The sequence below is a fragment of the Fukomys damarensis genome, unplaced genomic scaffold (assembly GCF_012274545.1).
Source record: "Fukomys damarensis isolate Sample0158 unplaced genomic scaffold, DMR_v1.0_HiC HiC_scaffold_16, whole genome shotgun sequence".
In the NCBI taxonomy this organism is placed as follows: Eukaryota; Metazoa; Chordata; class Mammalia; order Rodentia; family Bathyergidae; genus Fukomys; species Fukomys damarensis.
This window is the reverse complement of record NW_022900928.1, coordinates 29,316,321-29,342,293: the sequence shown is the minus strand read 5'-3', so window position 1 is coordinate 29,342,293 and position 25,973 is coordinate 29,316,321. Positions and strand designations below refer to the sequence as shown.

The 25,973-nt window shown below is 56.3% G+C and overlaps 1 protein-coding gene across 3 annotated transcripts; it reads left to right on the top strand.

Moving 5' to 3' along the window:
• Positions 1–2,078: 2,078 nt before the first annotated feature.
• Wnt11 (Wnt family member 11) lies at positions 2,079–21,545 on the top strand. 3 transcript variants are annotated; one of them, XM_010612318.2, is made up of 6 exons: positions 2,079–2,396; positions 5,792–5,970; positions 12,891–13,126; positions 14,740–15,017; positions 17,752–18,044; positions 20,875–21,545. In XM_010612318.2, the coding sequence occupies exons 2-6, from the start codon at positions 5,888–5,890 to the stop codon at positions 21,047–21,049; spliced, it is 1,065 nt and encodes a 354-aa protein (XP_010610620.1). In that variant the 5' UTR covers positions 2,079–2,396; positions 5,792–5,887; the 3' UTR covers positions 21,050–21,545. The 3 variants fall into 3 exon arrangements, with proteins under 3 accessions (XP_010610620.1, XP_019061771.1, XP_010610768.1); XM_019206226.2 differs by having other exon boundaries at positions 2,079–4,381; XM_010612466.2 differs by lacking the exons at positions 2,079–2,396; positions 5,792–5,970 and having other exon boundaries at positions 13,058–13,126; positions 14,740–14,853; positions 20,875–21,544.
• Positions 21,546–25,973: the final 4,428 nt, after the last annotated feature.

The following is a 25,973-nucleotide window of genomic DNA, read 5'->3' as shown; positions in this document are numbered from 1 at the left end:
TTTGTTGTTGTTGTTGTTGTTTGTTTTTTCCTGTGCTGGAGATTGAACTCTGGATCTTGCACTTGTCAGGCAGGCAACAGAACCACTAAACTAAATCCCTGGCCTCCTTGACTTTCAATCCAAGCTAGAAGTCCTCCCTGATACCTACCTTCCCTGGCAGGGGATTTCCAGCCCAGCTAAGCCCAGATCTTCATCCATAGGACAGAGCTGGGTAGCTGGAGGAAGAGCCATCAGGGCTGGGCTTCAGAGAGTTGGGACTGTCTCCTAGCCTCCCTCAACTCTGATGAGACAATGGGAAGTTCATACCTCTGACCTGTTCACTGCAGGCCACAGCTATAGTAGATCCGGAGCTGAGAGATCTGGGTTCGAGTATCAGCTCCAGCCCTTGTCAGGACCTATTTTTGAGCTTCAGCCTTCACATCTGTGAAATGAAGACCCTAATCTTGATTGGGGATAATGTAGAAGATTTGGGGGGATTGTATTATAGTTTCTCATCTTATGAGTGAGAAAACTAAGTCTTAGAGAATTTAAGCAACTTGCTCAAGATCACACATAGCTACAAATAAAATTGGGCAAAGTCTACTGTAGAACCCAAAATGCATATTATGATTCCAGATTGCTTTGGTACTGCTCTAGCTAGGAACCAGAAGATTTCTGGCACAAGCACTGCTTATGCAAATGTTTGGGGGCCACTGAACTAGCTTCTCAAAGGAGCAGAAAGAGTGCATCCTAATCAGACAGAAGCCACCTAGAATTGCTCTGGTGTGGTGATGGTGGGGCAGGGGAAACAGGGACACATCTGAGCTCCTGGAGGTCCTTGACCCCAGCCTCTTCATTGGAACAGCTTTGCTCTCCCCTCATTTCTTAAATGCCCCACCCGAAGTCCCATTGCCATCACTTTTATAGTCTGATCCCAGTGCTCTGGGCTGAGAGGTGGGGATGTCCCAGGGTGTGTTCACAGTGCTGTGACTGTGTGCAGGATATATGTGCAGTTGTTGCGGCAGGCTTGGGAACTCTATGTGTTCTCACCGTGTATGGAAACTTATTTGTGCGTGAAGTGATTGGGGGCAGTCTGTGTTCAGCCTCAACCTAATGAATGCGCATGGCCATTTCCCAGCTATGTGTGGGTGTATGATGTGTCCAAGGACCTCCTGAGTAGTGTGTTTGTGACCACTGGTGGCAATATGTCCCAGCTGTATGTGCAAGGGGGACTGGCTGTCCCTGTGTGGTAGTGGTAGTGGGGGCTGGGATGTGAGCATTATGTGTTGTATGTGGAGGTACCTGTGATCAGGCTGGGGGCAGTGCCACTTCATTTTCATCTCAGGGAAAGGGAGAAAATACCTGGCACTCTTTGGGACCCCCAAACAAGCCCTTTCTCACTGTTTCCATTCCTTCTCTGCTAATGAGCTAGATTATGCTCAAGAACATTCTGACATTGGAGTTTCCAGGGGAGGGGAAGACAGAAGCTTATGAAACCATAGCACCTGGTGGACGGAGAGAAATGGGGGCGACCTGACTTGGGGTTTGCTGCAGATCTGGTTGGGGAAAGCTGTGGCCCAGCCCCAGCAGTCACTCCTGCACTAGGACACCGGCCAAACTTGGCGCTAAGGTTTACAGCGCCTCGTTTCTCCGCAGGGAGGATAGGATCCTTGATTTGACTCAGAACTGGAACCAGAGGCCAAGAGAGATGGCGCCATAAAGCACCAGGACCCAGGATAGGAGCACAGGTCTCATGACCTCTGGCACCTGTAAGAAGCAAGCTGAAAGACGAACGCCTAGAGATGCGAGGGCCCCAGACTGAGATCCAAGTTCGACTTCCCTCTGGCAGGTTGAGATTCCTCGCCCAGTTGCTTCGAGGATTTGAGCCCGGCCTTACGTGGGCCCTGTGCGCCTCTGGCACGCAGCAGGTATGCAGCAGGCGCGCTCGGTAAACACCAGCTGTGGCAAGAGAGCAAGTCCGCCTCTGTACCTCAACAGGGTGTGAAGTCTTCTGGAGTGGCGGACCGGCGCTGTGGGTCCGAGGCGCCCGCAGGGACCCTCCCCCGCCCCCAGCTCGCGCGTAGCCACCCGGTGGGGTTCCGGCACGCTGACGTGGGCGGATCAAAGCGGCCGGGCGCGCCTTATAAAGCAGGTGGGAGTCTTGCAGCGCAGATCCAGCCGGCAAGAGGGAGAGAGGCGCCGAGCAGGCAAGCGCAGGCCGGGGATGAGCTGAGCAGAGCCGAGAGCAGCCAGAGTTCGCGCCACAGTCCCGCCGTCCTTGTCCAGCCGCTTCTACCAGAGGGCGCCGTCGCAGCTAGCCCAAGTGTGCCCCGGGGCGCTGGGGACCGCGCTTTCCGCTCCTGGGACTGACCGGAACAGAGGAGCACGCAGGGCGCGACCAGAGAACGCCCCGAGAGGTGAGCAGTGGTCACGACTTACGCTCAGCAGAGACCCGCTAGGCACGGAGCGCCGAGGCCGAGGGTGAAGGCGCTTCTCGAGCACCCGCCTCCATCCACTAGGGGACCCGAGGAAGCAAACAAGTCCTTCAAGCCCCTCCACGGCGGCACTCCGAGGAATCCCACTCTCCGAGTGAAACCTCGTGGGCCTGGGGATGCGGACTGGAGAGGACGCGGAGTGGGGTGGGTTGCGCGATGCCTGCGGCCCTCTCCGAGCTCTCCTGGCCCTGTTCCCCACCGCGGGCCTCGGACCCCCTCCCTCCCAGCCGGCGCGCAGATGAGGTCATGCCCGAGCCATCCCGGGGGTGGGGGACTTGGATCCCCAGGCCGAGGGTGTGTGTGGCGAGGCCAGAGAGGGTGGTAAAGGCAGGAACTTCGGCAGCTCCTACCAAACTGGGAGGTGGGGAGCAGACGCCTTGTTTTTTGAATGGCTCCCAAAGGCAACGAGGGTAAGGGAGAATCGAGTTTGTTTACAGACCTGAGCTCCAGGCTGGGGTTTGGGGTGGGAGAGTCCTGTACTTGATCCCGCAGCACATCTGGAGCCGCCCGGACCATCTGGCTGAGCTCGCGCCGTTGCCCCGCACCTCCACTCCCTCCGCTCTGAGGTGCCCCGTGTCCTGCACGGTCCTTGGGAGTTCAGATTCGAGCTCCAATGAAGTGGAGGGAGGCTTCTGGAGTTCCCTACCCTCCCTAACCATTTCCAAAACGCCCGGTCTCCGCGGCGACCTGGAGCGGCGTCCCCAGCCAAGCAGATAAATCTGAAATACTCGAGGCTGTGGTCACAGCAAGATTGCTGGTCAGGCCTCGCTCCGCCTCGCAGGTAACCCTGAAGCTCAGCGCCCCTGGATCGCCGGGTCTGCTTTGAGGGCTGCGCTGCCCGAGAGGCTTCTGCACTCGCGGGCGCAGGCCTTATGCGAGGCTAGGACCCTGCTTCCCCGCGGGGCACCCGGTCCCGGCCCAGCACTGGGGCATCAGGGTAACTAAGGCTTTGCAAGTCTCCCCTGGCTGGGCTCGGAGAGGAGGTTGACTGAGCGGCAGGGCTCTAGAAACCTCCATAACCCGTCTTAGGACCACCTGTTGACAGCGCGGCGCTGGCGCTGCTGCGCTCGAGCTGTCCAGCTTGTGCACGGCCTAGGGAGGCCCCTTTAACCCCCTGCTACAAGCGGGGTGACTTGGACCTATTCCCCGGTGGAGTCGGAAGGGGTCTCTGTCCTTCCATGGACGCTGAGCTGTTCCACGGGCCGCTGTGCGCCTGGCTCGGGGAGGCTCCGCACAGGGCCTGCAGCCAGGGGTCGGGCAGTTCAGGCAAGTGGATGTCCTATAGAATGACCAGGACTGAGAGGACACACACTGCACACCGCATCTCATGCCCAGACTGGTACGCCCGGCGCAGGAAGAGAAGTCTTGCCTGAAGTCCCACAGTGCGAGAGGCTGCTGCTGATCACACCTTAGCGCCCCCTGGCGGGCCAGGGGCTCCGGGAGGCGAGTGCGCGCTGACCGGCGGGGCCCAGTTGAGGGTGACCCGGCGGCCCGCTTGGCTGACCTGGACGTTCTTACAAGGGACAGGAATAATCCGACAGGGCCACAGGCCTAAGCCAAGAGCCGCCTCCCCCAGCGGCGATCTGGGGCGGAGGAGGGAGAAGCCGGGCACCGCTGGGGCTGCTCCGACGGGGCAAGGAGTGTCTGGAGGCCTGGGTCTTCGTTTTCTGGGCCACCCGAGCGGCCACTCCTCTCTCTTCGAGAGTCGAGCTGGACACTGTTCCCTGCTCTAAGTCTGCGAGCCTTCTGCCGGCAGCGCCTGCCTCCTCCCCACCCAGGAACGCTCGGCGACTTGTGGGGAGCACAGTGGAGGGGGCAGTGACTGGAGTTGCCATCTCCTAACCAGCCAACAGATATTTGTCTCATTCTGAGGAGTGCGGTAAACTTCCAGGACTCGTGGGACAAAGGTTTGGAGACAGGCTTGGTGGGAGCAGGGGCTGAGCTACACGGAGAACCCCACTGAGACCCCCGCCAGGATTCAAGTTTGTACTGAGCGCCTCTGTGTTGGGCGCTTCGCAGGGGGACAATGGGGAGGAGAGGGAAAAGTCGTTTGGGCGTTTCTTCTTGCCTTCCTCTGAGTTATGACAGAAGGCCCCCTAAATGTTGGAGTTGTGTGTGTAGGGCACACATGCGCAATACTACACAGGTATACGTAATAGTGGAAACAGGCGAAGGGAGATCGGGGACTCAGGACTGAGGGACTGGAAAGACATCAGGAAACGCGTGAAGTCCAGTGCGTTGTTTTCATAGAAGGGGAAACTGAGGCTGGGATGGTTGCGGGCTTGTCAAAGCTTAGACAGTCTGCTGAGGACCTCCTTTTCCCGCTCCAGTACCCGCCTCCATCCCCTCGAGGTCGGGCACCTCCTTTTTCCAACTGCAAACCCGTTAGAAAGGAATCCCTTTGTCTCTGCACCTCCAGAAAGGAGAGGGGCTAAGGCCAGGTGTTGGTAAATTTGGGAGAAGCTGGGAAGGGAGTTAATGAGGTGAGAATGAAGAGGGGGGGAAAAGCCGCAGAAGGCAGCTCTGCGGGCTGCGACCGGAGCGGTAGCGGCTCCTCCGAGGCCCTGGGGCGCCGCCTGGCGGCCGCAGCAACACCTACAAACCCACTATCCCTGTTTCTCATCCTCCCCTTCCCAGACTGAAAAGCTAATCGCAAAAGAAGTACCCATGTCCTGTCTGGATAATGGCAGACGTGAGAGCAGAACCCCAAATCGGGTCTGTGCCTATTGAGCTGAACAACCCATTTCACATCTGTGGACCTTGGTTTCCTCAGTGTAGAATGACAGAGATAGTACCTGTCCTAAGACTGCTAGGAGAGACAAAGGTGGAATGTTAGGAGAACGTTCTTTATAAAAGCTGAATTACAGGGGCTAGGGTTTTAGTTCAGTGGTGCCGCGCCTGCCTTGAAAGGTCCTGAGTTCGATCCCGGTACAAAAAAAAAAAAAGAAAAAAAAAGTGAATTGTGTCCAAATTCCCCCATTTTACAGAAGGGGTAAACTGAGGCCTGGCGGGTTAGCAGAATTACTAAGGCCATAATAGCTAATAATATAGCGGGAATAAATACCCAGATTCCAGGCCAAGGGCCAGATCCCTTGCTCATCTCCTTTCTGGCCGTCAGTTGGTGTCCCTGTGTCTGTCCGGATTTCCCCCTCTGCTGTGCCTAATTCGAGCCAGACCCTGCGGGTCCGACGACGCGGGCGGGAGGGGCGCGCGCCTTTCGGCCTCCAGGGGCGACCCCTCCTTTGTAATTTGAATAAAACGCCTCCGGCCCGCCTGCGCGCCGCCTTAACGCGCCGCCCCGCTCTCCCCGACTGCAGGCTTCGTGCGCGCAGGAGCGGCGGTGGCCGTGCAGGCGGCGGGACTTCGGAGCTGCTCCTGCAGGGTGCGACCCCGAGGGCACCCGCCGCGCGACGATGAGGGCGCGGCCGCAGGTCTGCGAGGCGCTGCTCTTCGCCCTGGCGCTCCAGACCGGCGTGTGCTATGGCATCAAGTGGCTGTAAGTGGGGACCCTGCATCCACCGACGGGTCGGGGCGGGCGGCTGGGCGCAGTGGAAGGCGTTAAGGGGTCCTCGTGGGTTGGGCGAGCGTGCCCAGCCCCGAGATCCCAAGTCGACTTGGGGATTGGGAAAGTAAGCCTTGGTTGGTTTCCTCCTGTGTAAAATGCTGTCCTTACCTCCCAGGGGCTTGAGAATTGGGCAAGGGAATTGTTGCCTCCAGGACAGGAGGAGCCGCGGACCTTCGCAGGGCAGCTCTAAAAAGACAGGGGCGCGGTCAGGAGGGTCTGCTCTGGGCGCAGAGGGGCAGCTCAGGAGCGTTCAGCACAGCCTCCCTCTCCCTAGCTGGAGGTCTTGACCCCTGCACCTGGGTGACCTTGGGGAAATGTCCCTTTGCTTCTGAGAGCCTCTGTCGAAGGAGGGCAGTCTCCAGGTTCCTCCGGACCCCCCCCCCCGAATAGGCTCCTGAGAGACACCCTCAGCTGTCACTCGTTCCTGTAGGTACAGCCATCCTTGGGAGGTGGTGAGAGAGCCTCCTCTCCGTAGGGGCGCCCGCTGTCCTGGCTGTGCAGGACGTAGGAGTGACACCCAGCCATCCTGGAGGAGCCGCCCTGGACTGGGACAGATAAGCCCCGGCTGTAAATAACTTCACAAATGTCCAAGTGCCCAGGAGAGACCAGTGCCTCCGTGTGGGGGCCCAGAGGTAGAAGACAACCAAGGAGGGAGGTCACACACTGGGACTCTGGAGAGATTTTCCAGGGTTTGCCCTGGCCCCTATGGAGTTGGAGGGAGCTAGTGGGGGGCATTAGGGAAGAGGGCCCCGGGTGGGGAAGTCCAAGACAGACAGGACTGGAGCTAGTGCAGGGCAGGGAGTAAGCAGATAAAACAGCAGGCAACCGATTATAGGGGCTGGAGAGGGGCCTTAGGAGGCTTTGTGGATTAGCTGAAAGACTGGGTGATAGTGACTGGGCCACCAGCAAACATTCTCAAGGTCACTAGCTCTGCCCCTTCTGGGCAGAGTTATCAATTAATTGATGACTCAATTGATGACTCAAGAGCGGAACCCCATTTTCTTGCACTTCCTATTTGCAAGGAGAATCCTGGCCTGGTGGTCTGTGGCATGGGATCCTCCTAGCTGTCCCTCATGAGCTTTGTGATAAGTAACCACCTTCCTCCTCCTGCTGAGCACCCAGTGTGCTTCCTGCTAGCAGAACTTGGGGTCTGTGAGGGAAGCACCCCTCACCCACCACCCCCTTTTGGAAAGGATTTGCAGAAAGGCACAAGGAGTGTCAGAGGCCGGGAACTGGGCTTGGTGACATTGGGTGCCCATAGAGTCATGGAGATTCTGTCATCCCTGCCCTGCAGTGGGGGTACTGAAGTGTGACTTGTAGCAGTCCCCAAGCTGGCATGTGCCAGGTCAGTTGCTGGCTGAGCCCAACACCACACAGGCTGGCTGTGACAGACAAGGACACTCAGCCTCTCCTGAAAATACAAGGTGTCAGAGAGTGGTCTGTGTCCTGGAAGAGAAAGCGTGGGAGCCCAGAGAAAGTGCAGCCCCTTCCACCCAAGGGAGGTGACTGCGGCTGGCTTGGGGGGACTGAGAGGGTTGTGATGGGCAGAGATGGCATGAACGTGGGCATCCCAGGTGGGAGGATGGTGGAGGCAGGACCATACTTTGGGGGAGCTTGGAGAGGCCAGGAGCCACAAGCACCTGCTAGTAAGTGCCCAGACATGGCTCTGAGAGCTGTCATTTAATGTACTACTCTTAAGTGATAGGTGATAGTTTTAACATTACTACTTTATAAGTGGGGGAATTGAAATACAGAGACATTAAGCAATTCCCTCAAGGTCTCAAAGCTGATGCCTGGTGATTGTAGGATTGTCAGAATCCAGACTGACGGACTCCAAGAGGCCAAATCTCTTGATAATGACTAAGCTCTTGCTGGAGCTGAAGGTAGAAGAGAAGTGGGAGAAGGAGTGGAGTTTAAGAATAAGCATGTGAGCTGGGGTCTTAGCTCAGTGGTGCCACTGCCTGCCTTGTGAGCAAGGTCCTGAGTTTGATTCCCAGTACAGAACAAACAAACAGACAAACTTATGTGTGCATGTGCACAGAAACACATGCATGCAGACATAGATAGGCGCACACCACACACACACACACACACACACACACACACACACACACACAGGCTTGCTGCCTGCTAGGCACAGTGCTAAATGCCTGATGTGTATGGTTTCACTTAAATCTTCCTAGCATGTCTGACTCATATGGAAGAGGAAACAGAGGCATGAGCATGTCTGTAACCAACAGGTTGTCACAGCCAGTGGGTAATAGAGGCAGGATTCAAGTTGGGCAGTCTAGCTATGGCCTGTTGGTCACAGGAAGCCCCGGCCCAGTTGGACATTGGGGATGGGAGGGTGGGAACCCATCCTGGAGAATTATCTGTGCTAAAGGGACAGTCAGCATAGGGACTGAAGCCAGATGTGGCCCAGTGACCTGGGAGGCCCACCTGATGGGCACCTGGAACAGCTGAGCAGGTGGGATAGGGGTAGGAGTGAGGTGAGGACCTGCCTGCCCAGGGGAGCACCTGCCCACAAAAATCCCAAACCCTTCCCATACCTTTCTTTCCAAGCCAGGTGCTAGGAAACTCCAGACCAGAAATGTGGGAGGGATCTGGGTCTGGGTCTGGGTCGCCCACCTCCCAGGCTGCTGCGGGTGGAGAGCGGCAGAGGGTGGTCCCAGCCCCTGGAGGTCAGGCCCAGGTTGGCTGGGAGGCCCAGGAAGACTCCTCCCACCCTGGGCAGGCCCACACCTACCACTCACAAAGGGGTGGGGCCTCTCAGGAAGTCCCAGGAGAGTTTAGAAGGGACACCACTGCTGCAAAGTGGAGTGAAGCGCCCGATGGGAGCCAGAGCCCCTGCTGGAGCTCCTCCCCTGAGGTCTTGGCAGTGCCTTCTAGGTAGGATGGGATCTGAAGGCTCCAGGTCCTTCACCAGCCTCAGTCTCCCCATCTACACAGTGTAGGAAAGGAGCTGGCCACCTTCCTATTGGCTCTGAAGCCCTGGGACAGATGCCTGAGGGGACAGGACTCAGGCTGTGCAGCCCAGGGGGCTTCTCCCGGAGCCTGGAGTGGCGGGGGAAAAGGGGACAGCTCTGAGCCCTGGTTCCTAGACGTAGGGCCTCACTAAAGAATCATGACTTGCAGTAGAGGACAGGGCTCCCCAAGATGACCTCAGGGAAGCCTACAGCAGGGCTGAGTTTGCTGGATCCCTGGTTCTTCTGTCCTCCCTGCTTCCAGGGTGCCAGGACAAGGTGTGACCCAGGACAGCCCAAAGAGCAGTAAGTAGGTGGGGAGCAAGTGTCTGGTTTGGGGAGCAGGGTCTCCTCGGACTTCATTGCTCTCCTACACCAGGTCAGTGTGGCCCACACAGGCAGAAGCACCAGGCTTCCTGATTTATGCCCCTGCCCCGGCCAGCCCGCAGCCCTCCCCAGGCTCCTCCTCATCCTGGAAGTGTGGCTGTTGATGTCAGGGCCTACCCTGTACCTGACTGTTGACATCACATCTCTCTCTGCAGGAGAATCAGGGGCTGCCAGGCTAATTCTGGGTATGCTGGTAGGAGCCCTTCCAAGGCCTTGGGAGTCCAGCTCTGCCAAGGACGTACCAGTTAGTGGCTAGGGTGGGTACTGGGCACACTGAGCAGCTAGACTGCAGAATGAAACACTTCAGTGCCCTGGCACTTGAAGCCTGGCCGCCAGGTCTTTGGCTGAGAGCTCATCTTGCCCGTGCCCACGGGAGAGAGATGCTGTGAGGGGTGGGCTGGGGAAAGAGGCCCAAGCTGAAGGTGGCCTTACCTGGACCAGGGGCCCGAGAACTGCCTGGGGGCAGGGTTACTGGCAGGTCTGGAAAGTGAGGAGACTGCAGTAGCCTGGCAGGAGATATGTGGCCCTGCAGAGGCCTCAGGGAGGGAAGACCCCCTGGGGAGGCATGGAGATGGGCTGGTGGAGCAGAAGAGACAGGGAGGATTGTCCACCTTGTAGTACCGTAAAACATCCTCGCAGTGAGAGCCTCACATTAGTCATGGGCACTGATTGTTATGGAGGGGAAACTGAGCCTGGGCAAAGGTCGGTGACTTGCCAAGGCCGCGTGGAAAGTGAGTGGCTGAGTGGTTCCAGCCCCAGAGAAGCCATCTTTTGGCTGCCTATGCAGAGCCCCTGGCACAGCCTTGCCTGTGAACTCTCTGTTCCCTCCTGTCCTTTCTTCCACCCGCTCCCCCATGCCCCCTCCCCTAGATAAACCAGAATGTTTCCAATTAGGGTTCTGCTGGCGTGAGGCAAGCTGGAGAGATGTCCACACCAGTGACTCCCTCGCCTGCCGCCTTAATCCTTGATTACCTCCCCAAGGGGGATTTAGTTAGAAACGGTCATTACCACTAATTACCAGATGACCGGGCCCTCCTGGGCAGTGGAGTCCACTGCTTCGCCTGGGGCTCCTGTGGGTGGGCCTCCCCCACACAGGGGACTGGCTGCTCCCCTCCAGCCAGGCTAGCAAGCCTGTCCCATCCAGCAGCTCCCTCAGCCTCACCTCCAGGTATCTGCAGAACAACTTCCCACACATCCTCACCTCCATCCGTCAGTCCTCCTAGAGGGTCAGAGCCTCATCTGGGAGGTGCCTACATGGCTCACAGGGCAGCTGCTGCCTGCTGCCTTCAGATGGGAGCTGAGACCCACAGGGGCTCCAGTGTACCCTCAGGATCCCCAGCCAGTGGGAGTCGATACCAGCACCTCAGAACTCCCATCCCCAAGAGCCACAGCACCCAGCCTTCAGACACTGCCTGCCCTGCGCTCTGCAGGAAAAGCTTTGCCCCATCAGCCTGCTTCCTGGCTAGAGCAGGAGCCAAGGTGAAAGCCCCGGAAGGCAGCTGTGTGGCTTGAGTGCCCACTGCATGTCCACTGTGGGGCTGGAGGTTTGATTTGCTAGTGCTCATGGAATCTTTCCCATTTAAAACCAAGAAAACTGGCTATGTGGAGGGGAGGAAGCTGGCAAAGGCAAAGGGCAGAGTGGGCTCAGGGCAGGCCCCTGTGTATAGCCCAGGGTGGCACTGACAGCCTGCTGGGGAGGGAAGCTTGGGCTGGCAGGGCTGCTGGGCAAGTGCTGCCCCAGGCTCCACCTCAGCATCCTCATTTATGATCACCTCATCCAGGCCACCCCTGAGGCGTGAAGTAAGAGGCTCTGAGCGCTGAGAAGTGCTGTGCACGTGTGGGGCATGGCCCATAGACACTTGCTGGGGAGAGGTGGGAAGCCGCTAAACACCGGGACCCAGCAGAGGTGATAACATTTGCTTCTGTGTGGTCAAAGCCCACCCAGTCAGGGCAGGCTCCCTAGAAGGTGAGGTCAGGAAGCCGTGTCTGAGGCCACTCTGTGACGTCCAGACACACCCAGCGCATCCCTGCTTATGCCTTGGAGGGTGGGGATGGGAGGGCCAGGCACAGTGAGGGGAGTCTGCCCAGGCCACCCACAATCAGGCTCAGACAGGCTGTTACAGTGCCCCAAACACAGACACCAGGCCAGGCCTGCCCGCCCCCTGCCCACTTCCTGGGCCAGTTAGATTTGTATACTTGAGGGTTATGAGAGGTAGGAGGAGGTAAGTGAATGCACTGAGTGATGTGTACGTATTTTCTGATTTACTTTGTAGTAGATGCTCAGAGAGAAGCAGCAATTTGCCCAAGATTGCATAGCACACAGAGGGCAGAGCCTGTGCTAGAACCCAGGTCTGTTCACTTCCTTGGATCCAAAAATCACCTGGCATAAGCTGGTATCTGAATAGTCCAAATGCTATGAATACATTATCTTATCTAAGTCTCTCCATAACCTTTTGAAGTAGAAATGATCACTGTTAATGGATGAGAATTATGAGGCTCAGAGAAGTTGGGTAATTTACCCAGGTCACAGTCCTGGTGCCCAAAGCTTGTACCTTTCCTGGACCAGGCCAGGAGCCAGAACAGCTGGGTCCATGGCTTCTAGCCATTGGTAGTGTGATCCAGCCATGAGTCTAGGGGGTCCTGGAGGATTTAGACCATGTTCATTACCAAAGGAGCCTGGGAAGAGCCAGCGCTTAGTAAACATTTCTCCCACAGGTAGACGAAGTTCACTTCTTTATTTCAGTGCAAGAGCAGGGGGAGGGGCACAAGGAAGAGTTTGGGTGAAGGCATGGTGATAGGAAACTCCTTGTCTCACTGGATCCCTTCCTGGGAAATCAGGTACAGACACTGAGGCCAGGGGAACAGTGAATTATCTAAGGTCACACAGCAAGTTAACAGCAAAATCTCAATTAGAAACAAATATTTCCAAGTTTTGATCATCACAAAAGTGAGTGCCCTTCAATCTTTCAATGGCAGTTCTTTGCGTGGATGGGGACTTTACAACATAGCAGCTGGGTTTAGTAATGCAACTGATGGAAATCTCCTCAGTCATGTTGTGCATATACTAAGGGCTCAGTTAATAGAACGCATCATTATTATGATAATAATCAAGCAGTTAACTTAGTTGCGAGCACATAGCTGCTCAGTGCTGGATAAATGTTGAATAGAGTAATACTTTGCAGCTGTGATAGATGAGAGTACTTTGTAAACTGCAAAACTGTTTGTTGTTGGTGCAACCATATAGCCTAGGCGGGATGGGGGTTGTAAACCTGTGTTATGGTTATAGCCCAGAGAGGGACAGTGATGTGCCCAAGGTCACACAGGGGCTGGAGGGAGAACCATTGCTCTGCCAGGTGGTGCTTTCCTTCCTGGCACCCTGGCTGTTCCAAGAAAGGCTCCAGAGTTCATTGAGGGGAAAGCCAGGGCCAGGTGGGTGGTAGAGGCACCATGGCAGCTCATTGCCCGGTCTTTCTTCCATTGCTTGTTTTTGGCGGTGTGCAGGGCACTGTCCAAGACGCCAGCGGCCCTGGCACTCAACCAGACACAGCACTGCAAGCAGCTGGAGGGCCTGGTATCGGCGCAGGTGCAGCTGTGCCGCAGCAACCTGGAGCTCATGCACACCATTGTGCACGCTGCCCGCGAGGTCATGAAGGCCTGCCGCAGGGCCTTCGCCGACATGCGCTGGAACTGCTCCTCCATTGAGCTCGCCCCCAACTACCTGCTTGACCTGGAGAGAGGTAGGGGGCAGTGGGGCTGCTCAACCCGTGTGAGTGTGGGTGGAGGAATTCCGGCACACATTTGTGTGTTTGGATAGGTGGATGGATTCATGGATGGATAGGTGGACTCACGAGCCTGTGGATGGATGAGTGAAGAGGAGGACGGAAGCACAGATGGATGCAGGCAGGCGTGGCTGGATAGCTGTGCAGGCGGATGCGTCATTCATAGATGCGGGTGTTCAGGCGTGAATTAGTGAAGGCAGAAGCATGGAAGAGTGAATATATCAGCTCAGGGAAACCTGAGCCCCAGCTCACGCACGAGTGAAGGACCCAGGAGGCCTGCAGCACGCCTGAGGTCATGGCTCACCTGGAGGAGAACGTGCAGACAGAGCCCACCCATTGGCAGACAGGTGCCCCTCATTCACACAGTGGCTAGCGACCGAACAGCTGTGAGGCGTACTCAGGGGATGGGGGCCGGGACCCTGGAACAGTAGAGAGGCTTTGACAGGCAGAAACGCCCTGATGGTTCTCAGCTGTCCCCTACATGGTAATGACTTCTCTCATGGATCCTGAACAGTGACAGCTAATGTCTGTACAGCACAGGGCAAAGCTCCCTTCCTTCCTGAATTCATTGAAGGCCTGGGTGAGCTCGCGAGGTAGGTATTATCTCATATTCTACAGCTAAAGAAACTGAGGCTCCAGGAGGGGAAGCAACTTTTAGTTAAGAAATGGAACCGGGCCCAGCCACAGGGCCAGGACAGCCCCAGTGAGGCACGTTGGCTCCCTGTTAGTTTCCTGGGGCTGCTGTCCCAGTGTACCACAAACTGGCTGGCTTCAAGCCACCGAAATGTACTGTCCTACCGTCCTGGAGGCTGGAAGTCTGCAGTCAAAGTGGCGCAGGGCTCCCTCCTTCCTCCCCTGCTCCTAGCAGCCCTTGTGTCACCTGACTTGCAGCCGCAGCGCCTCATTCCCTGCCTGGGTCATCACGACAGTTCCCTCCTGCTGTGTTTCTCAAGCCCTTCTTCCAAAGTATGCAGGGGCTGTGGGGCGGCGGAGTCTTAGAGAAAGGTGTCATCTCCAGGCAGTCTCCTTCCTTGTGTGTCTGTGTCCAGACTTCCCTCTTCTAAGGTGCTGGCCGCTGGCTCTGCGTCCCTTGGATTCAGGATGACCTCATCTTCGCTCCACAGCAGCTGCAAAGATCTTATTTCTAAATAGAGTCGTGCTCACCGGTACCCCAAGTCAGGACTTGGAAATATCTTTTGGGGAGCACAGTTGAACGCAGAGCAGGCCCTCTGCACACTCACCTGCCCCCTCAGGGCTCGAGTCTTCACTTCTGTAGAGCAGTCGCACACACTAGTGTGGGGCAAGCAGAGGCCAAAGCAGAGTGCTGTGAGTGTGCGCAGGAGTGTATGAGTGTGTACCTGTGGGTGTGGGGCTGGGAGTGAGTGTGCTGGTTAGCGGAGGTACTTGTGGGAGAAGCAGGGGAGACGAGCTGACAGAATAATGGCCCCAGTGCAGTCCCCCTCCTGTACCACCCTGAGCCCGCGGTGGGTGGGGAAGAGGACCCTCAGACCTGTGCCAGGTCCTATCCTTGGATCAGCCCACCCGTCTGACCACGACCTCTGGCCCCGCAGGGACCCGGGAGTCAGCCTTCGTGTATGCGCTGTCGGCTGCCACCATCAGCCACTCCATCGCCCGGGCCTGCACCTCTGGCGACCTGCCCGGCTGCTCCTGCGGCCCTGTGCCAGGTGAGCCACCTGGGCCCGGGAACCGCTGGGGAGGATGTGCGGACAACCTCAGCTACGGGCTCCTCATGGGGGCCAAGTTTTCCGATGCTCCTATGAAGGTGAAAAAAACAGGATCCCAAGCCAATAAACTGATGCGTCTACACAACAGTGAAGTGGGGAGACAGGTAACCACCCACCCCATCCACCCCAGATGGTGTGCTTGTGCCATTGGCTAGAAAAGGGCTGGCAGGGTCCCTGATGGAGGGGTGGGGGTGGGCCCCCATCATCTGCAACCTCCCTCAGCTCTGCCCTCTCCAGCGCTTGGGGCTTGCTTGGCCCTTCTTCCCCCAGGGGCTCCCCCAGGATTTGATTGTTGGGGCAGAAGCACCACCAAACTAGGAGACAGGACGTCTGAGTTCTGGCCTTGGCTCTGGCTCTGAATTCACCAGGTGATGTTGGGCAAGTCGCCTCCTCTCTGGCCTCAGTTGTTCCCATTATAAAATGGGGATTGGGTGTTCAGTCCCCTCTGACGTGTTCCTCAGCCCTTCCTCCAGCGCATGGAGAGGTCTGTGGGCAGTGGAGCCTACTAAGGAATCTTCTCCTTGGGTTTAGAGGGGAGTCCCTGCAAACCCAGCCTAGCCTCCAAAAACCAGTTGCCCCATCTACCGTTACTCCTCGCCTCATGAACAGGGTGAGGGAGGGCAGAGGTGAGTGGACAGATGTTTGTTTCAGTTTCTGAAAATTAAAACAAACTTCATGCCCCTTCGTCGTGCAGACACTGTGCTAGGCACTTGAATTTTCTCACCCGTGGTCCAGGAACAAGTCCGAGCAGGTACTGTTGTCCCCTGTTTACAGATGGGGAAGGCACAGGAGGGCACAGTGTTGGGTACAGGCAGCATCTCATGGACCATTGGCCCCGTTTGACAGAGGCACCAGGGAGGCAGAAAGCTTAGGTGGCCCAGCCAAGGACAGAGGGCACAGTGGAGTCAAGGTCTGTGGGACCCCACATCCAGAGGCCCCTTGTCCTCATCTTCTCTTTTGGTCTCCCTTGGGTGAGGCTTCTAGGATGTCCAGGCCATGGGACAGTCTGGGAAACAGACCAAATTGCACGGTGGGTCCATCACAGAGTCTGGCCAGGGACTCGGGCCTCCTCCCTCCCTGCTCTGCCTTCCTCCCACCCATGGAGACCCAGCAGGAGCCTCCAGCCAGCCCCACTGCCCTGGCCAGCCAGAGCCCTGAGCCTCTGGCAGCCAGGAGCACGGACTGCCCACTCCCATGTGCAGAGACAAGGTCAGCCTCAGGTGTACCCTGCCTATTCCCTGACACTCTGTGGAAGCCTTGCTGTCCCCAGCAGGGCCATGTGAAGAGTCAGCAAGATCACACATGCAGCCATTTAGCTCTGGCACACAGTGGCCTCAGGAGCTCCAGGCCACTCCCCATCTTACACCCAGGAACTGAGCCTGACTTTCCCTTCCCAGGTGACAGCCAGTGGCCAGTGCCTGTAGTCTTGTTCACTCAGTCCTGTGCCTCCCACGGGCCTTGCTTAGCAAATTCCAGCTCTTACATCCAAATGGACGCCTTCGGTCCCCACTCTCTGCTACTGATGAGGGGCAAGGAGCCCAGGACTTTAACTAGGTCCCTTACTAACTCACTGAGTAGTTTGAGGCAAATCCAGGCCCACTCTGCCTCAGTTTGTCCATGCAGAAAGTGGGCTCCGATGACCCAGGACCTTCGCAGCTCTCTGTATAGGGCAGGCAGGAGGGCTGACAGGGTAGACCTGGACAAGAGCGGTGAGTCCTCTGCAAAAAAAGGAGTTTAAAAGATTAGATGGAAAGTCCCTCAGAAGGCATCTAACTCTTGCGCCTCAGGCACAAATGGGGAAACTGAGGCCCGGGGAAGGTGGTGGGACTGAATCATTTTTAAAGCTAAGGCTAGGGTCTACTCAAGTTCCTGGGCCCACACCTCCCCCCTCCATCATAGCTGGTAGATTGATTTTTCAGAACCAGTACTGACTTAGCTTTACCACACCTTTCATGTATGTCCTGTCATCCTTACCACGCTCCACAAGGCAGGGGTGATTTGCTCACATTACACCAAAGAAGACAGCGGCCCTGAGTGGTGAGGTGCTTGCAAAAGGGCTGCCTTGCAGGTGCTGTAGCAGTGCAGGGGCAAAGCCAACTGGGGAACAACAGGAGGAGGAGCCCCCAAACACTCACTCTGCCTCTTCTTTCCTGCTTTCCTCCCACTCCTCCCCAACTCCTTTCCCTCATTCCCTTCTTTTCTCCCCACTTTTCAACAAGTCCTTAGTGAGCTCAAGTTGTTTTTGTCTTTGTTTTATTTTGAGACAGGGTCTCAATGTAGCCCAAGCTGGCCTTGAACGCACAATCCTCTTGCCTCAACCTCCCAAGTGCTGAGATGACATGCGTGCACCACCGCATCCAGCTAGTTAACTCCAGTTTTGTGGGGAAAAAAGGGTTTAGACGATCAAAAGCCACAGCTTTTGAAATCACCCTCAGGCCTAACTTCAATTCCCAACTCCACAGATTTCTAGCTAAGTAACACTGGACATGAAACTTAACCTGTCTGAGCTTTCACTTCTTTTCAAGATGGGATAATAGCGATACCTCCTGGAAGGGCTGCGGTGATGACGAACCCCTATTATGTGTAGAGCGTTTGGTACACAGAAGGTGCTTGACAAGGGCTTCCATTATCCTTGCAAATGCCACTCTCTCCCTGCCCCTCTCAGCTACACCCTACGCAACCTCCCAGCTTTTGAGCTGAACGCTTGATGCCTTGAAGCTCAAGTGGGCAAAGACTTGCTGAGAGCACACCCCCAGCCAGGCAGTGGGGCCCCAGGGTCCTGGGACAGGTGGGGGAGTGGGCTCTGGCCACCCCACCCGACACCCCAACTGTCTGCAGGCTCTGCGTGCCTCTCTGGAAGTGAAGTGTAAGTGCCATGGAGTGTCAGGCTCCTGCTCCATCCGCACCTGCTGGAAGGGGTTGCCAGAGCTCCGGGATGTGGCTGCTGACCTCAAGACCCGCTACCTCTCAGCCACCAAGGTTGTGCACCGACCCATGGGCACCCGCAAGCACCTGGTGCCCAAGGACCTGGATATCCGGCCTGTAAAGGACTCAGAACTTGTTTATCTGCAGAGCTCACCTGACTTCTGCATGAAGAACGAGAAGGTGGGATCCCATGGGACACAAGACAGGTAAGGTCCTGCACACCTCCAAGAGACACTGTGCCCCAGCTCAGTGGAGCTAAGTGGAGCGGGGTGGCCCCAGGAGGACCCCTGCAGAAGTCCTGGGAGTGCAACTCACCCTACCAGGGGTCCCAGGGATGAAAGCTGTAGGTGCCCCTGCCCCACTTCCCCTCCATGGGGAGAGGCAGTGACTCTATCAGGAGACAGAAGAGGAGGGTGCCCAACCAACAGAAAATAGGCGCTCAGCAAATGTTTGTCAAATGAACAGATGAAGGATAAATGTCCTACAGTCTGCCTGTGGACAAAAGAGGAACTGAGAAAAAGAGGAAAGAGGAGATAGCAACCATACCACGATCATCCAGGAAGTCTGCAGAGGCAAAGGAGAGCAGGATCTGCCTTCTGTAGAGAAATTTGCACTCATGTACCCTGACATGTGCAAGTGCTCCTCCCAGTTCCCGGGTCTTCATGTGTCCTCCCAGGGGCTGCCTTGGCCCCCAGTTTCAGAGCCAGGGCTGGCATCCCCACAGATGGCCTCCTCCCAACCCAGGACAGAAGGAGCTGGGGGCGGTGGGGGCTGCAGACCTACTGTGTGCTGAGTGGGACAGGGGAGCATCTTCTGGAGGAAGCCAGTACTGAGCCGTTAGAACAGAGAGCTGCATGGTCAGAAGTGACTGGGATGCCATGTACCAAGCACAGGACGTGCCCTCCTATGTAGGCCCAGAGGAAGCCGCAGTAAAGATCTGATTAAGCCTGTGTTTCCCAGAGGTGCTGGCCAGGGGAACTCTTTTATTAAGGAGCCCCTAATAGCATTCCACAGGGGTGGTGTGCGGCGGGGCTAGAGGGATATTGAATGGAGAGCGGGTGTCCGCGAACAAGTCTGGCACATAGTTGGTGCCCAGCCAGCATCTGCTTCCTCCACAGCCCACGTTTCTGTCTCCAGAAGGGGAGGGTAGGTTTGGGGGCTCCACCCTCACAGCCAGGGCAGCAGGCTCTGTGAGGAGGCCTAGCTCCCATCTGGAGGCCAGATTGAGGGGGTTGGACAGAGTAAAGATGGAAAGGGTCAGGCCAGGGAGACAGGAAGGAGCGAGATCTGGGTGGCAGCGGCAGAGTGGAGGTGGAGAGAGACCTCAAGTGCTCAAGCTGTGACGAAGGGAAGGAGCCCCAGGGATGAGGGCAGCCTAGAAGGCACTGACCCAGCCTGGACATCCAGGAAGGCTTCCTGGAGGAGGGAAGTGTGGCTGACTCGGTTAGGGATTGGGTGTGCAGTGGTTTGGAGGTGAGTGGGTCTGGTTAACAGCTCAGCCACGGGCACAAGTGGCATCACTCCAGAGACTGGTCCCTCCCTGGGGAAACTGAGGCCTCATAATCCCCAGCCCTCTTTGTCATGTCTCTCCTAGAGGCTCCTGGAAACTATCCTCCCGCCCTCTCTGGCCCATCCCCTTACTTCCTAGGCATCCCAGTAGCCTGGCCCAGCCCATGGCCCTATAGTCCCCAACTCCCATCCCAGGTACCACCCAAGCCTAGTCTGGCTCTGATGCGGGAGGCCAGGTTTCAGATATTGCATGCCAAGGATCAAGCGAAGAAAAAGGCACTCAGCCCTCTTCCTGCCACTGGGGGTGGTGTGGTCACCTACAGGATGGACTCATGGCATTGAATGACTAAACAAAGTCCAGAAAAGTAGCTTAAGTCACACAGCCAGTATAAAGCAGAGCTATATACTCTGGTTGGAACCCAGGTCTGTCTGGCTCTAGGGCGTTGTGTTCTTCCTGACGCACCTCTTGCTTACAGTCCTGCTGACTCTCTCCAAGGGTTCCTCTTCCCTCACCCCAAGGCCCCTCCCTGCTCAGGCTGGCCTGCATCCAGCCTCTTCCTGCCTCCACTCTCTCCCAGTTCTCACACCAGTCCCTTAGCCTTCCTTCCACCCCAACACCCTTCCCCTTTTCTGCCTTTAGACATCTGCTCATATGTGGCCTGGCCTAGATGACCCCTCCTCTTCCAGGAAGCCTTCCTGAGCGTTCACAAATCCTGTGGTTAGCCTGTGTGATCTTGGACGAGTCCTATCTCCATTCTCTGCCTTAGTTTCCTAGTCAATAAAGAGGGAGATTGGATTCAGTCATCTCTAAGGCTTGTCCATTTCAGACATTCTAGGATGCCTCTGTCCACGCAGCTGGCTGTGGGGACCCTTTTGTCCCTCTCTGCTCTCCCCAGATTCCTGCTGTCAGCCATGTGTTCTGTGTGGCTTAGAGGAGGAAGGCACACAGTGGCTTTGATGCCGGTGCAATGCAAGCCTCCTTGCCAGGGATCAGTGAGAGTTTGAGTGGCCTCTATCCTTAGCTGAGCCTATTTCATCAGGGAATGGCAAAGTGACGCCACCTACCCAAGGACCCCGCGTACCTCCAAGGAGATAAAACCCTGAAAGGACGCACACAACCCCTGGCAGGCAGGGCCCCTCCTCCCGCCACCAGTGCCCAAGCTAACTTTGCTTTGAGTTCAGTGCCATCTTTAGTGTTAAGAATTTTTCCTGGGATTCTAAAAGTAAACCTCACATCTGTTACAGTATAAGTAAAGATTAAACAGGAAGGCAGGATGATTAGACAGGTTTGAATGGGCCTTCCAGTATTTAGAGGAAATGGAAACAAGACACCTCCAGAAACACAAGAGCCGAAGCATTTTGTTAACAGCTTATTTGAAACAGGAAGAAGGCAGAAGTACCCTTAGGGAAGAGGGTTACTTAAAATTCCTGAGCTCAAGCTTCCTAAAGGCTGTCAGTTGCGGGGCTAGGAGTCCCAGTACTGGGAGTGGGGTTTGAGCACTCTGTCCTCCGTTCCCCACCCTCCAGGCAGTGCAACAAGACCTCCAACGGCAGTGACAGCTGTGACCTCATGTGCTGCGGGCGTGGCTACAACCCCTACACGGACCGTGTGGTGGAGCGGTGCCACTGCAAATACCATTGGTGCTGCTACGTCACCTGCCGCAGGTGTGAGCGCACAGTGGAGCGCTATGTCTGCAAGTGAGGGTGCGACCTCCAGCACACGGGCACGGACCCTGGTGAGGACCCTTGGTGGGGCCAGCAGACACCTCCTGGACCTTTCTTTGCAAATACCTGATGCCAGGCATGTGTGGCAGGCAGCTAGAAGTTTGCCCCTTGGAAGCTACTGGGGACAGAAAGCCTGGTCACTCTGGAAGGAGAGCCGGACATCAAAGGAAACCGACAAGATTAAAAATAACCTAGCAGCTCAGGCCCTGGAGTGCCCAGGCGCGGCCTTCCAGGCTGGTCCAAGAAGCCAGGGGCAAGGATTACGCGACTATACGGACTTGACCTTTCAGGGCCGAGACACCGGCCTTCAGGAATGCTCTGCAGGGCCCTCGGCCCACCACATGGAACCACTAGCTTGAGTTGTAAATGTTTTTTGATTTTGTTTTTTTTTTTCTTTTTTTCCTTTGGGGTGTGGGAACTACAGAAATATTTATAAAACCTAGCTTTTTCTTTGGGGTGGTTTACCTCAGTTCCTCTTTATGTATTTTATATATAAATGTATATATATAATGATCTATATTTTAAACAAGCTTTTAAACAGCTGTATGAAATAAATGCTGAACGATCCCCAGACTGCCCTGCAATTTCTGGCCTCCTCAAGTGAACTGGGCAGATCCTGGGGCTGGTGGGAGGACTCTCTGGTTTCCAGGCAGGCAGTTTCCCACTGATATTCCTGCCCCACTTGTTCCCCCACACCCTGGCCCCCAGTTTCCCTATAAGATCTCTTGGGCAAGGGCAAGGGCAGACATCTTGAAACATAAGCCCAGCTGGCAGGGTCTTTATTCCATCAGGACACACACACAGGCACAGAGTGTAGCCAGGCCTTGTGGTCAGACCTCCTAAGACAGCTGCAAGAGGAAACCCACCCCAGGAAGCTGGGGACCTTTGGGAGGTGGTAGCAGACCAGGCTCCAGCTAGCCCTGGTGGGTTTTCTGTGCGACCCTGGGGAAGCCTCCTCCACTTCAGTTTCCCCATTTGTAAAACAGGGCTGATGTTAACTAAGATTGGAGGTTGGGAAAGGCTGCAGCCTCTCATCATGCCTGGACCACGCTGGTGGCAGTGGATGTGGTGAGAAGTTGCTGGATCCCGATTCTGTTTTGAAGGTAGAGCCACCAAGATTTGTTTTCTTTTTTCATGTAGGGTGTTAGGCAAAGGAGGCCCAAGAAGGACTGTTTGGGTTGGGAAGGAACATTTGGAAGGATGAAGGGGCTGACTAGGAGGTGGTGAGAGAAGACAGGCTCAGATTTGGACTTGTGGGTCACAATGTCACTTAAGCTCTGAGTGGATACACTGGGTAGCTGGGACAATATGGGCGTGGAGTTCTGGGGAGTCCAGGGTGGAAGAGACACAAGGGAGCGAGTGGGCTAGAAAAGGGAAGAGGACCACGGCCTGGTCTGGGATGCTTTAACCTTGGAAGTTGGAGAGATGTAAAGGAAGAGCAACAAAGGATACAGAGAAACAGGGAGGTGGCAGGAGACCAGGTAAAGGGTCCTGGCAAGATCCCAGGAGGAGCAGGACTGCCGCAGGCACAGGCTTCAATATCACTTCCTGCAGTGGGCAGTGCCAGAACCAGTCCCTGAGCAAAGAGTGCCCATGGTGGGCCCCAAGATGGAAGATCTATTAACCATCTGTGGCCTGCTCTGTCCATTGGGAGACCATATACAACCAAGGCTGTCAAAGAATGTTCCAGATGTTTTGTGTTCATGGCCCCCACATGTGGACCGCAAGGGCTGGGCTTTCCCTTCTTAGAGACAGATAAAGACTGAGGAAGTCTCAGAGGCTGGGCAGGACTTGGTGTGAAGCATGTCATCCTGGAGGTGAGATGGCATAGATGAGGCCTGAACCAGTCCCAGGGTGGGGAGAGCCTGGGTTTTCATGCCCATCCTCCAAGCTTTGCCTAAAAGCTGGCACCAGGGGTGGCCAGAGTCACAGAATCGCAGGCTAGAAAGAGCCTCCAGATATGGTGTCCTCTAGGTCTGGCTTGCAGTTGAGGAAATCAGTGATGGGAAGGGCCTTTCCTGTGGTCATGGAGCTGATAAGTAGCTAGAGTTGGAGATGGGAGCTTTTCAAACCAGGGCTGGCCAGCCCCTCTGCCTCTGTTACCCTGGAGTATGCTCCCCCTGCAGGGTTCGTGGACCCCATAAAACTGGGCACATGAGCCCTCATCCCAGCTTCACAGGCTCCTCCAGCACCTTTCCTGCAACTCCCCAGGAGTTGTGTGGCTCCAGCCACAGCAGAGCATGCACTGCCAGCCAAAGTGCCAAACAGCAGCACCGTGGTCTGCCAGCTCGCCTCTGCCTCTGGGCACAGCCCAGAAGGCCACTGTCCCCGCTGGAATTCCCCTCCCCGCATTTGCAGCCCTTTCCACAAAGCCCCCTCCCTCCTGGGGCTCTCTACACCCTTTGAACCTTTCAAGTAACCACCACACCACGTTCACCCTCCCGTGACTGGGCAGAGCCCTGCCCTCCTACATGACCAAAGTGAACAGCCCCTTCATTCAGGAAGTCCTTCCTGACCGCCCTCAGCCCAGGCCATGGCTTCTCCTGGCTTCCCACAGCCTTGTACTCCCTCTGACTTTGTGCTGATATGGAATGTTATCGAAGCCTGTACTGCGTCTGCATCTGCCCCCCCGCAAAGTCTGGTTTCCTTCCACATGGACTGGGACCAGTCCCATGTATCTGTTGGGTCCTGGGAGCTGGATGCAAAACATGTCTTGGGAATGTTGAATTTGGGGTGCTCTTTGCACCATAACTAAAACAAATGGGGAAACCAGACCAAAGACCCAGAATGGCTCTCAGAAAGGTCGGACATAATAATCATAAATGCTACCATTTCCTGTGCACCTGCTGCGTACCGTTCCAAACACATTGTTCCCGAGTACTCTTCACAACAGCCTCTGCCCAGGCAGGAAAGGAGGAGACTGAAGCTCTGGGGAGAGAGGTAACTAGCCCTGGCTCCCAAGGAAGGTTCACAGCCCGCGGCTCTGAGTCATTTGTGCTCTTTTTCACACGTCTTCTCTCCAGTGGGCACACATGGGAGGGATGTGGAAGGCAGAAGATGTTTCCTGAGCCAGGGGGCAGCCCGCAAGTCTTGGGACGGGTGACCTGGCTGTCCCTGACTCAGCAGGCCTTTTGCGCCTGCTGCTGGCCAATCCCTATTCTGTGATGAAGCCCCACACCTTTTGGCTGGCCAGGGGCTGGGCCACTGAGGGGGGTCTGGTGCTGATCCCTGGGCAGCTCCTCATCCTTCCAGGTGAAGCTCTAAGGTAGCCTCTGGCCTCATACTCAAGTGAGGCGGGGTTGGGTCCCCTCCAGTGTGAGCCACAGCACCCAGAGGCTCCTGAACCCTGGGGCCCCAGCAGCTTCAGAGCTGTCTATGTTCAGATTTAGAACCACACAAACTTGGTGCCTGGGAGTTTTAGAGCAAACCCTTAAGCCATGACACTAGATGCCCTGCAGAGGCCTGGCCAATGTCCAGCCCAGAGGACTCAGAGGCCTTGGGAGCTGATCGGTGGGAGTCAGCACCCTGTCACCCCAGGACTCCTCACACGGTGCACTCCCTGTCCCTCCTGTATGGAGGGCAGGGGTCCCCAACAGGGCTCTGTGAGTCCCCAAGAGCCCTGGAGAGATGGAAACGCCCCACATGATAGCACCAGCCACACTGAGGTGGGGGCTCTGACCAGCGCGGGGGCTGACCAGAGTTGCTGACCAGAGTCACGGGAGAGACGGGGCCTGAGAAGAGACAAGAGGGCGGCAGAGAGGAAACAGGAACTCTTGAAAAGACAGAGAGATTAGTTTGGTGGGAAAGGAGAGAATGGTCAGATAAGGCCCCCTGGGGAGACTGCTCAGGCCAGAGAGCCACCAAGGGGGGCCCCAGCCAAGCCCAAACAAGCCCTGGTCTGTTGTTCCTGAGGCCACTGAGGCCAGCTGCCGGGGACACCCGGACCAGGCCTCTGGCCTGATGCATGCCCCAGCTAGGACCCCAGACGTGAGAGTGGCTAGGTAGAGGTCTGGGCTAACCCCAGCATGTTTTCTACTCTCTTGCTGTGTGACTCCAGGAAACCCCTGGCCCTCGCTGGACTTCTGCAGCCATTGTCTTGTTTAATTCTCACAACTTCTAAAGGGCAGTATTTCTGTTTTACTGAAGGACACAGGTTCCAAGAGGGAAGCACCTAGACCAAGATTACAGAGCCATTAATGGAAGAGCTGGGATTCAGACCCCAGACTGCCTGGCTCCAACTCCTGAGCCTACTCTCAGCCTCCATGACCCGTATCCTGGGAACGAAGGTGGATACCGATAGCTAAGTGGGGGCTGGCGTCACACAGGAGAGAGAGAGTAATTCAGGACCAGGCAGGTCCTGACGTCTGCTGTGGGGACCTGGAAGTGCTGTCCAGGCAGTGGGGGTGGGGATGCCCATCAGGCCCCAGCTCAGCCCACAGTTTCCTGCCCCATCCTCCCCAGTGAGCTGCTCCCCTTTCCCTGGTGCCTCCGAGGCCCCGCCCCTGTGTGAGAGGAGGCGGCCAGGTGTCCCTCTTCCACGGGGCCCACAGCTCTCAGTGTTATAGCAGATTTGGGAGGAACATCCTGCTTTTATGGGGTGTCAGGAACAGGGACTGGAGGTCAGGGAAGAGAAGAGGTGCCACTGCACCGGTCCGGAAAGCTGAGCTGATCAGGACTTGCAGAGATAGACAGAGGCAAAGGGGGTTGCTGTGTGATCACTGCGTGGCCCTGAGTGTGACAAGATGGGGGCCCTGTGGGCAGCATGGTGGCAAAGGCAGAGCCGGGACTCCGGGCTGGCACGTTAGAGCAGGGGTGTCTCAGACCACGCCCACCAGGTGCTTGCCGCCAGCTGGACTATCCGCTGCCTGCAGAGATGGCTGGCTTCAGGCAGAGTAATTTAA

Coding starts and splice junctions, on each gene's coding strand:
- Wnt11 (XM_010612318.2), top strand. CDS start 5,888: ATGAGGGCGCGGCCGCAGGTCTGCGAGGCGCTGCTCTTCGCCCTGGCG. Junction 5,971..12,890: donor TGCTATGGCATCAAGTGGCT/GTAAGTGGGGAC, acceptor GGCGGTGTGCAG/GGCACTGTCCAAGACGCCAG. Junction 13,127..14,739: donor CCTGCTTGACCTGGAGAGAG/GTAGGGGGCAGT, acceptor CTGGCCCCGCAG/GGACCCGGGAGTCAGCCTTC.